The sequence below is a fragment of the Stigmatopora argus genome, chromosome 3, assembly GCF_051989625.1.
Source record: "Stigmatopora argus isolate UIUO_Sarg chromosome 3, RoL_Sarg_1.0, whole genome shotgun sequence".
Classification (NCBI taxonomy): Eukaryota; Metazoa; Chordata; class Actinopteri; order Syngnathiformes; family Syngnathidae; genus Stigmatopora; species Stigmatopora argus.
In genome coordinates this window covers 2,583,660-2,600,771 of record NC_135389.1, presented here as the reverse complement: position 1 = coordinate 2,600,771, position 17,112 = coordinate 2,583,660, and the positions used below count along the sequence as shown (strand labels likewise).

The window sequence follows — 17,112 nt, the reverse complement described above, 5'->3', positions numbered from 1 at the left end:
GATCTCTACTAAAATGTGGCATTACTTAGTACAAACGGTACAGGTAGTGCAGCAGAGTGTGTGGACAAGAGAGGGAGAGAAAGAGAAAGGACAGGAGAGATTTGGCGGACGGCATGCGCTCGGAACATTTTTTTTTTTACTTAAATGAACTTAGATTGTTATACACACACTTAAAAATAAGTTTTAATCTTACACTAAATTTAAACCTTCTTGTGCGATAACTGAGGCAATATGTTAAAGTATTCCACCGCGGCTTTCGAGTCGGAACTTACTGATTCTCCATGCCTCTGAACCAAGTTTATCCCATTTTTTTTTACTATCGAACCAGCCATGACTCGGTTGGAAGGTTTTCAAATGGTGTCTTTTTCAGATGCTTGCTTTGCTTTCAAGTCCATTTAGAAATCCGCCGGCTTTGTCGCAGAATATCGAATCAGTCACGCTATCTCCAGCAAAAAAATGCAACCTGTACAGCCCGGTGCTCGTAGATATCTTTAAGGGAGGGAGGTGCAGCGAGAAAGAGTCTCTTGCATACTCGGCCACCCTGATGGCCACATCGGGAACCATCTCATATCCTCGTATCTCAAATTTGTCTCATATCTCAAGGCAAATATTTGCTCGGAATTTCTCAGATTTCTTGTATGTTGGGACACTCGTATGCCAAGGTATTACTGTATACTGAACAACTACCTCGCTTTAGATGTACCGAGGGCCCTCTTGGTGACTCCTTGTTTAATGCCATTGGCAGTGACATCGAGTGGCTGATCAGGCACATTACACCAGCTGACAGCTGAAACCCATAATCATTGAACATCATCAAATTCACATTTGTTTTCATCCTTACTGTCAAATTTTGAGGTTTGTCACAGAAGTGCAGGCCATCAAAAATGGATTGAAAAATGTTGGCTGAAATTTGGGTTAAGAGAGGTTGAATTTTCTTGGTTTTCATTTTTGTTTTTTAAATGTTCACGACTCACTTAAATTAAGTCAACATTACACTATTTCCTTATTTGGCTTAACAATTTTATTATGATCGGTCAAATATAGAATCGTAATCTAATATTTAATATCGCAATGGAGTTACACAAAACCACAAGGTATTTCAAAAAAGTATACTAGGACTTGGTGTCTCATCGTAATGCAGACAATCAAACTTCAGTCTTCCAAAAATATATTGGTGCATTTGCTTTGCTTAGTGCGTGAAACGGGAAGATAATACAGATAATTCCTCTACATGGATATTGGCATTGTGGAGATTACTTCAAAGAGGAAAAGAATAATATAGTTTATCAAATATACTTTCTGGCACCAGCTGTAGAGGTTTTCAAATAGGTTTTCTAAGATTAGTAGAGCACGCTACCTGCACCACAGGGTGTGACGCAGCCTTGTCCAGACTTGTGTTGGAGCAGAGTCTGGGCCTGGCTGAAGGGAAACTCCAATTTAGCCTGGAGAAAAACTGGTGGTGATACTGAGAAACCAGCAGGCAGATCTGATACATAGGAGCATCTAAATAGCATGGGATGAACAAAAAGTAAGAGCACTAAATACAACCTTGATTGTTGACATGATGCAATACCACTGTGAAAAGAAACAAACTATCATCCTTGTAGGAAGAATCATTTTTACAGGTAGAATTCCCATCAAACTCGTGAGGATAGGGGACACGAAAAATGAATGAATAAATGAAATTGAATTCATTTATTTTTCACAATTTCTATAGTGCCCCATATTTTTTAGAATTTGCAAATAGACCATTAGGACAAGCTGTTATAGACCTTGCATTGAATTGAGCTACAGTCTTAATGATGAGATAACTACGTAATGTACTAGTTTCTTATTTTACCACAGTTAGGCTCACCTTGTGATCAAAGCTCTTTGCATGGCATCTTGGCTAAAAGGGCACTTCCCAACCACCACAGTGCTAAAGTACAGTGCCTCCTCTAGATAATGGGACAAGAGTGCACCCTGGAAGCCCACCACCCCCCAGCGGGCCATTTTATCGCTGCAGGAGAGAGACAGAGTCGGCTCTCCTCGGCCAGGCTTTACCCGCAGTAATCCTGTGCTATGGTAGCCCAACCCTGGTTGAAGAGGGTCAGTGAGCCCACCTGGCACAGACTTGGCTCCTGTTCTTAGAGTATCATAAACTGGTGAATTAAAGCTCTCACACACCGTATGGTTGATGCTTGAAGCACTGCTAGTATTTCTCGCCAGCTCTGAGTAAGCTGAAGAATGTAAGATGGTTTCCTGATGTGTTTTGGCAGATGTATTCTGTGGGCACTCGTCACCAGTTTTAGATAAGGATGTAGGCAAAGGAGAAGCACGTTTTGACATCAAAATATCCTCTTGTTTTGTCTCTTCAGTGTCCTTTTCTCCTCGAGTGGGCCGGTTGAAGTTTTGCACCGAAATAAGCACTTCAGCTTTTCTTTTTAAGCCACCTATATCTGTACCTTGATTATTCTTTATAGATGTGACAGAAGCAGATGGTTGAAAGTGGCTGCCATTTACAGGGATTATAGATGCATCACCACCTAGTAAAACAATACAACCCAAATGATACATTAATCTTGTTGAGAATTTCAGAAATTAATTACATTTTACATTTTTAAATCCCTGTATAACAGAAAAAGGAATAACGCAGTGGTTCCTCTCCTTACAAAATTGGGTCCAGAAGTGTTTTCGTAACTTGGATTTTTCGTAGGTAGAAGCAAATTTCAAATTTGTATTAGCATAATTGGTTCCGCGATCTTTAAAATTACAGTAATACCTTGACATACGAGTGCCCCGACATACGAGGAATTTGAGATACGAGTAAAATTCTGAGCAAATTTTTACCTTGATATACGAGACAAGTTTTGAGATACGATCATTCAAGACAGCCAGGTGGCCAGGCCGCAAGAGGCTCTTTATGATTTCTCGCAGCATCTCTCTCGTGCAAAGATTTTTACGTGCACTGGGCAGAGCGTTGCATTTTTTCCATGTTTTTTTGCGTTATTCAGTGCAGAACTAAGGAAAACAATGGGTCCAAAGCAAGCCGGTATTAAGCACGAAATAATCGAAAAACATGAGTAGTGCACATGTGACTGAGCTGGCTCGCCAATACGTATGGAGAAGCAGGAAGTTCTCCTCGAAAACCGCGGTGGAATACATTAACCTCTATTCCTTGGTTATTGCACAAGAAGGTTTAAATTTAGTGTAACATAAGATTCATTGTGTGTATAGGAATCTAAGTTCATTCAAGTTAAATTCAAAGTTTATATTATGTCACGAGCACATCCGTCAAGTCTCTCTCTCTCTCCCCCATCCGCAAACCCTGCGTTGTATTAAATGTCTCATTTTATTATTAAACATCATAACCACTATTATTTGTTACTTTGATAGTAGATGGTGAATTACAACAAATAAAAATATGTTTTTCCATTGTAATATCCTGTTTTTTGGTGTTTTTTTTCCCAGAGGGTGGGAACGAATTAACGACATACGAGCTCAGTCCCGGAACGCATTAAGCTCGTATTTCAAGGTACGACTGTACACCGTAAACCAGGGGTAAGGAACCTACGGCTCTTTTGATTGGTGCATAAGGCTCTCTGCTAACCTGTGAGCCAACATATGGAAACCGCTGGTGAGAGCTCAGTCCTCAATGCATTAATAGGAGTGTCACGTCAGCACTGAGGACCAACACTATCTCTAGCCCCGCTTTTATCTTAATTCTTTTTTTTTCATTAGAATCTTTGGCATGTATTCTCACATTGATACTCATTGATTAGCAATAGTGTAACAATGTTGTCAAAAGAATTCAAAGACTGTTGGCACTTGTAAATTCTGAGTATGGCTCTCAAGGAATAACATTTAAAAGTATGAATTGTTTACAGCTCTTTGTATCAAAAATGTTCCCTACCCTTGCACTAAACCCTGTTAAAAATAAAAGTACAGACGCTCCCCTACTTACGAACATTCAATTTACGAACAACGGTACATACAAACATGTCTGCAAATTGTGTTTAAGTCGAAAAATGTTCGTAAGTCCAATTTTGTATTTCGCATCTGTTTCAGAGTAGTACTTCTTTCCGCCGCTAATACCGACGCCTGGCGCTGTGAGAGCTCAGCTCACCCAGCATCTACCTTCTTCTTCGTTGCAATGCGGAAGTGCGTGAACGTATCTCCAGTGTGCAAAGAACCTTTTTCATTTGTATCATTAAATATCTCATGCACCCATTATTGAATATGGTTGGTAAAAAGCGAAAGGCTTCTATTGAGGGAGTTGCAAGGAAGAGGCAAGCCATTTCATTTGAAACGAGTGGCAATAATAACGAAGCTTGATGCGCGCGAGAGTGGTGAGCGTTGCACATATACAACTTAAATCGTTCGACCGTCAGTACCATTTATAAACAGAAAGATCGAGCAGCAGGACCCAAATATTGAACGTTGCACAAAGTTTGCAAATCAATTGAATGATGCCATAGTGCTACCGCATCATTTATGATGAAAAAAAGAAGAAAACTGTGCAATCGTCGTTAGATCGCTTCTTTCGGCCAGTTTCTAATACATAAATCTCTCTCTCTCTCTCTCTCTCTCTCTCTCTCTCTATACAGTACTGTACATATTCTCTCCATTTTATTAAATGTTTTTTTTCAGTACAAACCAATGCGTGTTACTTATACAAGCCTTAAACATACAAATGCACTTATATAAACCTTCAATATACTTATATAGGCCTTAAACATAAATTATAATACAAAATATAGCACTGAATCAACTTACAAACAAATTCAACTTATGAACAATCGCTCGGAACCTAACTCGTTCGTAAGTAGGGGAGCGTCTGTATACTAAATTTGGATGAAATATGGATGTAAATGTATGTACCGTATTTATTTGAGTATAACCCGCACGCATAATTTCTGAGTAAAAATTGGTATGAATTTTCTTGCTCTACACTTTTTCTCAGCTCACACCAAGTATTGCACCGGTACTGATAATTGGCAAATGCTGAACACGTCACCCTGGGGCTGTTAGAAGGGCATTTTTAAGCATTTATTTGCTATGCCGGGGCTGGTTTTCTTCAGTGTCGAGGCCGCTTATCCTCCGTGGTGGGGCAGTTTATCCTTCGTGCCCTGCCCGGTCATCTGACCTTTCCCAGGGGATAGCCGCAGTTTTAATACATTTTTGGAACACTGACAGAACGCTGCCGGGGTGTGTGTAGTCCGCCACCTTGCTTTCTCCTCTCACCTGAAATCTCGGGCGTGACGAGAGTTGGGTCGAGAAAGGAAAATTCAAAATGGCGGATGTCCAAACCTCCGAAAACCTTGCGATTTGGTCATAAAAGCGAAGACCTCATGTATAACACGCACCCAAACTTTGCTTCAGTTTTTGGTTAAAAAATTGCGCGTTATAATCGAATAAATACGGTATGTATTTTTGCAAAAAAAGAATCTTCTTTTCTGGGTAAATATCAAAGATCAATGAGCACACTAAACACTTACGAAACAAAATCAAATGAACAGATATAATTTTGTATTAAAAAAAAACTTACAAGGTGTATGACTGATGAATAGGAGGAATGAAATTCCTGGTTGAAGTCTCCATTTGCCTTGATGCATTGACTGACAATACACAGAGCTTCCCTTTCCAGTCACAGCCCGGTGCAATTCATGGATTAAATACCTACAAAGACAGAAAAAAGTATTTTATCTACATTAAGCATTCAGAGCTTTTACTACACCACATCTAAGCATGGATTTGATAACAAAAATAGCTTTAGACTTAAAATATGGACCACAAATGAATATTTTGTACACACCTAATACAACCTCGTCTTGCAATGACTTCTGCATGGCTGTCATTGAGCACATCCCCTACCCAGAGTTGAAACAAAAGACAGTCAGAGAAAGATTCATAAACAGTAAACGCAGTACTAGTAGAACTAGACTCCTACTTTTTTGTATATACCGTATTTACTTGCATATAAGCCACTTTTGTTGGACAATATGACTGAATCAAGGGTACGGCTTATATGCGCAAAAAAACACGACTTGCAAAAAAACTGCAATTTGACGGCGTCGTGACACGATTATGTCCCTTCAAAATGGCGCCCATGCGTGCGCCGTGACGTCACGACGTAAGCGAATGTCGATACGGTAATTTATTTCAAAATAGAGAAAAGATAAAGCACTAAACAAAATTAATTTTGACGTCTATGAGGGAAATTCATGAAAAAAACGTATCTTGCATAAAACTCAAAACGTTCCTATCACTGCTCGCTTCGGGCACGGCCATCTTGGTGAGGTCAGGCCACAGCCATCTTAGTGAGGTCGGGGCACGGCCATCTTAGGGAGGTCGGGGCGCAGCCATCTTAGTGAGGTCGGGGCGCAGCGTCTACATTTTTTTCGCCAGACGCGAGCAGCCTTGATTTTGAAATAAAACAAAATTCCACCTTGATTTTTTTTGGGTTTTCTTTCTTGTTTGAAAGTGACAACAGTTGGAATAATATGAACCGTCGAAATAATTGAGATATTGTGACATTAGAAGCAATATGGCTGCCACAACATCTTAAACTTCTGGTAAGAAAATTTTAATTTCTGTAATTTGAAAGCATCAGGTTCTCATCAAGATAGTTTTCTTTTTTCAAATTGAATAATTTGATATTTTGCATTTACAAAAGACAGGCATATTAACTTCCTTATATTGACCCTAATAATGTGCTTTTGATTCATACATTATCTCAGAAATACCACTTGTGATGATTTTTCTTAAGATTTTCTCTTTAAAGTAACACATTTGTACTCTCTATTAAAACCATGAATATGGAGGTGAAAATTGGGAATCAGGGGGCGGCTTGTACGCGAGAAATTGTAAAATTCCAAAATTTCAAGGCAACTTTCATGGTGCGGCTTGTACGCGCGGGCGACTTATGAGAGTTAATACGGTATATATGCCGTATTTTCACACTTATAGGGCGCACGTAAAAGTCTAGAGTACGCTTGAGTACGTTCACGCTACTTATTGCGATTAACCATAAAAATAGCCTCCTGCGCATTCCAAGCATTACAGTAAATCCATTCAAAACATTGCAGGGGAGTGGCAAGGCATTTGACTTCCATGTGCTTGCAGCGCTTTTAACCCTAAAAAACACTCAATACTTAACGAAACAGCATATCAGAGCTATACAGAGGAAATGCCTGGCGTGGATGACAACACAATGCAGGTGTGAACGCTTGGAAAATGGATTGAAGCTATGGATCGAACACAATTTAACAGCTTTGCTAACGGATTGCTAACAGATTGCTAATGGATGGCCAACATTGTAGTTCGGGCAGGCAGCGTCGCACGAGTCATAATGGATTGTGAATGACTGGGCTCAAGTGTCGGCCACCATTGTTCGAGGTTTCGCCAAAGCTGGAATCAAGTTCCCGGAATACACAACTCTGACTGACAGTGGAGCTGAGCATGTTAAATGTCGAACTCATTATATCAGAGTGTACCTTTGACCCCAATAAAGCATTTTCAAACTTAGTTTTGCTCATGCTGTCTTTAAAAAACATGCTAGTGCCAAGCCTAACATACCCCAGCATCTAGCATAACATACGCTGGCGGGTAGCATAACATACGCTAACAGCTAACATAACATACGCTAGCCTAGTGTCATGCTAGCGCCTTATTCGGACGAGGCGTCCAATGTGGGTGTGAAAATACAGTACGTGTGTGAATATACGTACGCACACGCAGATATATACATATACGCACGCGCACGCGCACACACATACACGCGCACACACACACACATACACACACACACACACACACACACATACACACACACACACACACACACACACACACACACACACACACACACACATACACACACATACACACACATACACACACATACACACACATACACACACATACACACACACACACACATACACACACACACACACACACACACACATACACACACACACACATACACACACACACACATACACACACACACACACACACATACACACACATACACACACATACACACACATACACACACACACACACACACACACACATACACACACATATATACACATATACACATATATACACATATATACATATATACACATATATACATATATATATGTAATATATATATATATATGTAATATATATATGTATATATATATACCGTATGCATGCATGTACATTTATGTGTGTATGTATGTATATATGTGCTAAGCAACACGCTTATTTATTTATATATTTATTCATGTATTTATTTATTAACTTACTTATTACCTATCTATTTATGTCTAAAATGCCTTTCCTATTCCTGCATCCTCACCCTCTTGCTACTGTGACAACGAAATTTCCCGAATACGGGATGAATAAAGTTATCCAATCCAATCCAATATGTTAGAGTGGGCAGCCAAGCAGGAGGAGGACAACAAGCTCAAGCCAGTGTTGACGTGGATTCTGCGCGGCCGTTGGCCATCGTGGTATGAGTGTGAACGTGAATGGTTGTCTGTCTCCCCATGCCCTGCAATTGGCTGGCCACCAATTCAGGGTGTCCCTTGCCTACTGCCCTTGGTTAGCTGGGATAGGCTCCAGCACCCCCCGCAACCCTTAAAAGGATAAAGCGGTTCAGAAAATTGGATGAGATGAGGCTCCAGCACCCACATAACCCTTGTGAGGATAATTGGTAAAGAAAATGAATGAATGCAAGATTAACAATTATTTTAAAATAAAACAAAACTATGTAGCTGGTTTACGAGGGGAATAAATTCTGTAATATTTTATGGTTTGATTTTCCCACCCGGAGTCAGCTGGGAGAGGCTCCAGTCCCCCCCCCCATGACTCTTGTGAGGATAAGCGGTTCAGAAAATGAATGAATATTTTAGTCTGTCTTTTTTTTTTTTAATTTGGATTTTAACGGTGACCGTACAAACATAACTCAAGGACTCCTTATAGTCATCAAAATAAAGAAAACACATTGATTAAGGTGTGTCCAAACTTGTAGCATGTGGTGTTTTGGACATAAAGAAATATACCCAGTGGGCGTGTGGTTAGCTCGTCGGCCTCAGAGGGTTTGATCCCAGGTCCGGAAGGATTTTGATAATTTTACTTTAAACATTAGCCTTAAACTAATGTAAAAATATATTATTTAAACACTTTTTTTCATTGATTAACCTCACTAGGGACGCAGGGAGTGCTGGAGCCTCTCGTACCTGACTCCGGAGGGGCATGAGGCGGGGAACATCCTCAATTGATGGCCAGCCAATTGCCGGGCAAACTGACACCATTCGCACTCACACTGATACTCAACCAGCCTGATTTTCGGATGTGGGAGGAAACCGGAGTAAACATGCGCAAGCTCCACACAGGATGGTCCGGACCTGGGATCAAACCCTCAACCTTAGTCCCGTGAGGCTGGCGCACTAGCCTAGGGCCCCCCTATCAAAATACTTATCAATGAATTTGATAATTGCTTAAATTTTAGCAACTATAGAACATTTTTTTTTTTTTTAAAGCCCACCGACCTTTGGGGCTCATGGCAGTCTGTCCAATACATTTTGTCCCAGTTCCAAGAGAAACAACTTCTTTCTCAACTGTGACATAAAAGAGACATTAAATGATTAAATGAACAATGGGAGTAAAATAACTGTACTTATATAACTTTTTTAATGAGTGAAATCAATGTTATGTGACACAAACACTGCACAGGTTGATTGAAAAGTAACTACTGTAATCCTTCTTCACTTCAAGTTTACAACTTTCGCAGATTTTTTCTGAAGTATATATATATATATATATATATATATATATATATATATATATATATATATATATATATATATATATATATATATATAAATATAAAGAAGAGTTCATTAAAAAATGTCTAAATCAGGGGTCGCCAACTTGGGTCCTCGAGAGCCGTTATCCGGTCTGTTTTCCATATTGATAGGTTCACCAATAGGCATTCCCCAAATGCGTGCACAAATGAGGGGAAAAAAGACTGTCTCCTGGATTTTTTACTTGCAAGGAGAACGAAGCGTTGGTGCCAAGTCCCAACTCTGTTCTGGCCTCACACATCTTTTTTGTTGTTTCTTAAATTCAAGGACCCTAGTTACAATGGACATCTCAACTCTCAGAAGAGGGGCGGAAACAGAAGTGAGACGTCAATATAGTCAAAACAAATGAGTCTGAAAGTCATGTGCAGCTCAACGGGTTTTGGATCTTTGTTTTGTCCACTCCAAGCAGTCCAAGGCCTTTTGGCTTCTCTTTGTTTAGGGTTACGGTTATCAGGAGCAAAGCATTTACTCCGTTGAAAGCAAAGATGTATAAATATGAAACTAAGTTCAATAGCAAAGCATATTCTTCATTGCAAGCAAATATATAATAATGTGAAACTAATAATCCTGACACATATCTCCCCACTCTACCGCACCTGAATCAAATGATCAACAACTCATCACCAAGCTTTCCAGAAGGTTGATACCGATCCCAATTATTTGATTCAGGTAAGTTGGTGCTGCTAAACAAAAATAATCATGAGGTGAAGAAGTCTGAGGTGTAGCGGGGGGTCTCTTCGCCCAGGTTGCCATGCTGCACGTTGCAGTGAACGTTATTCTTCACGAAAAGCTGCTGCTTTTCGCTTGGCCACCGGCGCGCATGCGCTGCTGTTCACCGCCCGAAGCTCGCATCTTGCGAGGAGCAAATCTGCAAATTGTCATGTGGACTAAGACACTCCGCCTCCGAGTCCAAGGAATAAAAAAATTGATAAGCATTGAGGGATTTGCGCCACAGATACGATCGTGAAGCTGGCATGACAATTGGACATCAACACACTGCATGGGGCCACTCGGAAGGAGACTGATGACAACGTGGTCAACAGCCATTGAATTTGGCAATCGTCTTGACAGTGTCAAGACAACAACAACAGCAGCAATGTTTGAGCAAGAAAAATGCCTCTTGAATCGGACAAAGGGGACTTGCACTAAAGCTCCAACAACCTGTTTTTTATTATTTAATCAAGTGGAGAGGAACAATTTTCACTGCGAGTACAGTACTGAAAGTAGACCTGGGCGATATGTCAAAAATTGTTATCAGGATGAAAAAAATTGTCAATATTGATAATGATCATGATAACTATCACATCTTTTTTCTTACCAATTTTAAACTTTAAACTTCTGTGAATAACTAAATAAATTCCCTCCTTATTCAAATATGAAAGTAACTTTGTTAGCTTACTTTATAAGAAAAGAAAATATGAAATACAGTCATACCTCTAGGTGCGAAATTTCCAGGTTACGAAAACTTTTAATATGTAAATGAGTGCCTCGAGATAAGAAAAAAATATCCAAGTAACAAAACCCCCCAAAAAGTAGATGCATTCCTGATCCGTTATTTTATTTTAAAAATATTGTCGCGGATGCATTGGTTCTCGCTTGAGAAGCTCACTCCACCATATACTGGACTCTCATTGGCCGTCTCCCAACAACCGTCCATTTTCTTTAACCCATTGTCTGCTTAAACTTAATTATGCTTGGAGAAGCTGTGGTCGAGTGCCTCGGCCTGAACCGCAGCCTTCGGTGGGCGAAATTGTATTGCGAGGGCAGGCGATGGGCTATGTGGTCAGTAATATGGACGTTGATGAGTTACTTGCAGGGTATCTGCAGGTTGGAACAAGTGCAATTTTAGACTACTTTAGACCTTTTTAGACCATTGTGGGTTAAATTTAAGACCTTCACAAAGTATTAAAAATAAGAAAAAACAGACCCAGATTGCATTCAACTGACATTTATTGTCATAGAAACAAACGGAGACTACAACACGCAACATTTTGAGTTTTTTATTTATTTATTTTTTTCAAAATAATGCCTCTACTTAAAATGCTGAATGTTGAAAAGAACCAGATTGATACATATTTTAGTTATTGAGATGGGCAGAAAAAGAAAGAGCCCAGGAGTGATAGATGATATGGGCGGTCTTTTCTCTTCCGCACTGGAATATTTTCGCGATCGTCGAGCGGGAAACATTAGTTAGAACAGTTCCCCGATGTTGTCGTTTGCTCTGTATGAATGGTGTTTCGCCACAGTGTTCAGTGCCCACAAAACTTCGGCCTTAATCGTTTGTGTATAGCCCATTAGGTCGCGCATGTCATTTGAAGTATCATTTGAGGATGTGTCTGCCAACGAATAGAACTGGGCAATTCTACGAGACTCACGTGCTGATTTCAGAGAGGTCTGGTGTTTATTGGATTTAACGTGGGATTCGAGTGCCTTTACTCCCATGGTCCCAAGCTTCAATGGTCTTTTGCACAATGTGCAGTACGCCTGTGTCATTGTCAGGAACACGTTTGAGCCAGTCCGCAAAATCCTGTCGTTCGGGCCAGCAATAATTAAATCTGCATTTACCCATTGCTTATATTTTGTCCAACTGCCCTTCGTTTTGCATTACTAGACAACTATTTGCGCCTCGCGCCAATATTCTGTGACGACCTACACACTTCCGTTTCACGTCTGCAGTTTAATTCTGCTTTCCGCTAACAGTGATTTCCGCTAACAGTACTACAAGGACAATAAGCCACCCAAAAAACGGAACGACGTAATAAATAGATGCAAGAAAAATATTTTTAAAATGTATTCTACATCGACATTAAGCACTTTTGCACTAGGTCTTAAATGACACAAATGAGATTTTAGACTTGCAGTGGAAAATATCTCGGTATTTTAGACTTTTTTAGGCCTAAAATTGAAAATGTCTGGACACCCTGTAGTTGGTCGATGTGCACCAAAACTGATCTTGAGTAAATGCAACGCTCGGCAATACAGGAGGAATTCAACGATAAGGCAGCCGAGGAGGAAGCAGCAACCATCGCAACAGCACAAATCAGAAAAAAAACGCGGGAGAAACGAACTTTCCGACTTCGTGGAAAAAAAAACATCCTGAAAAAGTGTTCACGAGTCGTGCCCACTTTGACGACGTTTGTCTTGTGTATTTTAGAAACATTATTAAAAGTCATCAAAGGCAATCGTCTTTGTCACAAAATACATTCAAGAGATTGGTTCTTTTATGACTTTATTTTGGGTTAACAGAAAAAGTGATCAAATCTGCTGGGTCAAAAATATACATACAGCAACACGAATTAGCAATTTTGGTGACTTAGAAGGTTGTCTCAGTGAAATGAGCTTCATAGCATGGCCTCTTAACTTCTTGTGAGTGATTATGAGTGACTACAGCTGGTGACTTCTCTGAGGCCATTTAAATAGGGCTCATTGGATGCAAACGCCCACAAACGCTACAATGGGGAAAGTCAAAAGAGCTCAGCATTGCTCTGAAAAAGCGAATCCTTGACTTGAACAAGTGAGGAAAGTCACTTGGAGCCATTTCAAAGCAGCTGCAGGTCCCAAGAGCAACAGTGCAAACAATTGTTTGTAAGTATAAAGTGCATGGCACTGTTTTGTCACTGCCACGATCAGGAAGAAAACGCAAGCTATCACCTTCTGCTGAGAGTAAATTGGTCAGGAGGGTGAAGATTCAACCGAGAATCACCAAAAAGCAGATCTGCCAAGAATTAGAAGCTGCTGGAACACAGGTGTCAGTGTCCACAGTCAAGCGTGTTTTGCATCTCCATGGACTGAGAGGCTGCCGTGCAAGAAGGAAGCCCTTGCTCCAAAAGCGGCACCTTAAGGCTCGACTGAAGCTTGCTGCTGAGCACATGGACAAAGATAAGACCTTCTGGAGAAAAGTTCTGTGGTCAGACGAAATAAAAATCGAACTGTTTGGCCACAATGCACAGCAATATGTTTGGAGGAGAAAAGGTGAGGCCTTTAACCCCAAGTACACCATGCTTACCGTCAAGCACGGTGGTGGTAGTATTATGCTCTAGGGATGTTTGCTGCCAATTGAACTGGTGCTTTACAGAGAGTAAATGGGATAATGAAGAAGGAGGATTACCTTCAAATTCTTCAAGATAACCTAAAGTCATCAACCCGAAGATTGGATCTTGGGCGCAGTTGGGTGTTCCAACAGGACAATGACCCCAAACACACATCAAAAGTGGTAACTGAATGGCTAAATCAGGCTAGAATTAAGGTTTGCGAATGGCCTTCCCAAAGTCCTGACTTATACCCCATTGAGAACTTGTGGACAATGCTGAAGAAAGAAGTCCATGTCAGAAAGCCATCAAATTTAACTGAACTGCACCAATTCTGTCAAGAGGAGTGGTCAAAGATTAAACCAGAAGCTTGCCAGAAGCTTGCGGATGGCTACCAAAAGCGCCTAATTGAAGTGAAAATGGCCAAGGGACATGTTAACAAATATTAGCGCTGCTGTATCTATATTTTTGACCCAGCAGATTTGATCACTTTTTTTCTGTTCACCCATAATAAAGTCATAAAAGAACCAAACTTCATGAATGTTTTTTGGTGACAAAGAAGTATCTGTTCCAATCACTCTAGAGAAAAATCAGAGTTGTAGAAATAACTGAAAACTCAAGAGAGCCATGACATTTTGTTCTTCACAAGTGGATGTAAACTTTTGACCACAACTGTATATACATATACCTCTAATTGAACGGCACCTCTAATTGAACGGCACCTCTAATTGAACGTCACTGCGGGAAAAGTTTGAAAAATAAAGCGGCATGCCAGTGAAATAGAGGTTTTTCTCAACCTGAGAAGCTGGTCAGATACCTTCTTGCCTGGGATTCATACTGTTGTCATATTAGCGATGCCACCAAGAAGCAATTGAAGAAGCTCCATATTGATGTGGCCGTGATTCCAGGAGGCTGCACCAAATTTGTACAGGCCCCCGCGAGGTCTACAGCAACTACAGCAATTCAAGGCCAAAGTCCGACAGTTCTACGAGAATTGGACATTGCACGGCAAGAACAGCTACACCAAATTCGGCAACATACGAGCACCAACCGCCCTCGACAGCTCAAAGGATTTCCATATCCAGTTTCAGGTCAGACGGCCCGATTCAGACTGGTTTACAAATTCTCCAGGAAGCGCGAGCCAATGCTGGCGACGTTGAACGTGAACTGACTCAGACACTTGACGCTGATGCAGAAGGTGATGTGAATGACGAGGACAGCTACGTGTCACTTGATTTTCACCAGTGAATTTGTAAATACTTACCAGTAATCGCCTTGTAAATACAAGTGCCTTTTGTTAAATAAATATGTATACGTTACCTGGTTTCTCTTTTCATCTATAAAATTTACTGCATCTCAAAATTCTGACCAGCAGGCAACCTCTAATTGAACGGCACTACGGAGGAAAGTTTGAAAAATAGAACGGCATGCCGTTGAAAGAGGTTTTACGGTATATATATTCCATGCAACACGCTTATTTATTTACTTATCAATTACCTATTCATTTATGTCTCAAATGTCTTTTCCTGTGTCTGTATTCTCACCCTCGAGCTACTGTGAAATGTACCGAATACGGTATGAATAAAGTTATCTAATCTCAGCTAATGTGAATATAATCGAGGGTAGTCAAATAATTGTTTATATGTAGAATTAATCGTTCATGAACATACCTTTGTTAGAATTTGCACATTGGGACATTTTCACCACAGCAGCGAGCGGGGTCCACTCTCTGCCCGGCTCTGGCTTTCCCCTCCGTGGAAGCTCGTCGAAATGCTCGTAGCATAATTTAGCAATTTCATCAGGGGCCACCACGTGTCCTATAAATCGAGATCCACATTAATTATAGCATGATAAGATGATGAGATGACGTATTCATACGACCCTACATTTTCAAAGAAATTTAATGTCTTACTTGAGCCAGCCATTGTAAACATTCGTACTTGTTCTCTAATGTTTTAAAGAGGTTGGGGAGACGCGTTTAAGATTATTGGTGCCTCCTACTGGTATGGAAACTGTGTCAGATAGGTACTGTGCTCATTCTTCACCTCGCGGCTTCAACTTTCACGGCTTTACACATAGAGGATTTTTTTCTGAGGTATATATATTTAAAAAAGTTCATATTAATGTAATCTATGTTGAAATTCGCAACCGGAAGACAGATGAAAATGGCGGAAGTCAGAGCAGCACTTCATCTCCCAGCGCCGAAGGAATCTACATTAGAGGGAGAATGGGCGCCTCAAATATCATATACACAATGCCTAGATGCATTTCCTCTCACCATTTCCATTTTGTTGTATGAATTTTGCCTATTTTTTTTAGTTGCCTCCTAAATGTTGACCCTCCCTGAGGGGGCGAGGGAGAGGGACCTAGGGAAAGAGGGAGAGAGGGAGCGGGGGAGAGGTGGAGAGGGGGGTGGGGAAGAGGGGGAGATACTACATACTACTCACTACTACACTCTTGTGGTCCAAATAGGTAACAAAACACACCCTCTTGTACAGTGGTACCTCGAGATAAGAGCTTAATTCGTTCCGGGACTGAGCTCGTATGTCGATATTCTCGTAACTCGAATGAACGTTTCCCATTGAAATGAACTAAAAACAATTAATTCCTTCCAACCCTCTGAAAAAACACAAAAAAACGGATTTTGGATTGTAAAAAATGTTTTATTTCTTCTAATTCGCAATCTATTAACAAAGTAACACATAACTAGTGGCTTAATAGTAATAAAATGTGTTTAATCTAACTAAAATTGGGCAGATTTCGCCAACGGGAGACAGAGACGTTTGGGGGCGTGGGGTTCTTTTTTTTCCCCACGACAACGCACCCGTAAACGGAACAAAGTAACACAACTAGTGGTTTAATATTACTAAAATGTGTTTAATAGTACTAAAATTATACAGATTTCGAAGGGGGAAAGAGGGAGGGGGCAGAGAGGGGGGCGCTTTTTGCACGGCATGAAACGAACTTGGATTACGATGCAGACACACTCAAAAATAAGTTTAATCTAACCTTACACTAAACCCAATTCTAATTTAGTTTTAAATGTTTATACCTTTCTTCTTCCGGGTTGGCTGTATTTGCCCCACCTCCACCCTGACTTTCACTATCGATGGGCTGTTTGCTTTTGTATTCCCTTCAAAATATTCCGAAAATGATGCACACAAGTGTCCTCACAATAGGATAACTCACGACCACTTGCCAACGAGAAGTAATATATACTCCTCGTATTAGCGATCGCT

General features: G+C 40.5%; 1 protein-coding gene across 24 annotated transcripts in view; it reads right to left on the bottom strand.

Annotated features, from left to right (window-relative positions):
- adat1 (adenosine deaminase tRNA specific 1) overlaps positions 1-16,022 on the bottom strand; it is a 49,844-nt gene extending 33,822 nt beyond the window's left edge. For 13 of the 24 annotated variants that reach the window (XR_013299754.1, XR_013299755.1, XR_013299757.1 and 10 more), the window contains exons 1-8: positions 15,786-16,022; positions 15,544-15,690; positions 9,531-9,599; positions 5,795-5,849; positions 5,528-5,658; positions 1,856-2,525; positions 1,358-1,503; positions 688-787 (exon numbers count right to left, since the gene is read on the bottom strand). Coding sequence is in view for 16 of the 24 variants with exons in the window: in XM_077597329.1 (XP_077453455.1) it covers positions 688-787; positions 1,358-1,503; positions 1,856-2,525; positions 5,528-5,658; positions 5,795-5,849; positions 9,531-9,599; positions 15,544-15,690; positions 15,786-15,807 (1,340 nt within the window). In the remaining 8 variants the exon portion in view is untranslated. The remainder of the gene's footprint in view (positions 1-687; positions 788-1,357; positions 1,504-1,855; positions 2,526-5,527; positions 5,659-5,794; positions 5,850-9,530; positions 9,600-15,543; positions 15,691-15,785) is intronic. The other 11 variants (XR_013299760.1, XR_013299761.1, XM_077597323.1 and 8 more) reach the window with 3 other exon arrangements.
- Between the last annotated feature and the right edge of the window lie 1,090 nt (positions 16,023-17,112).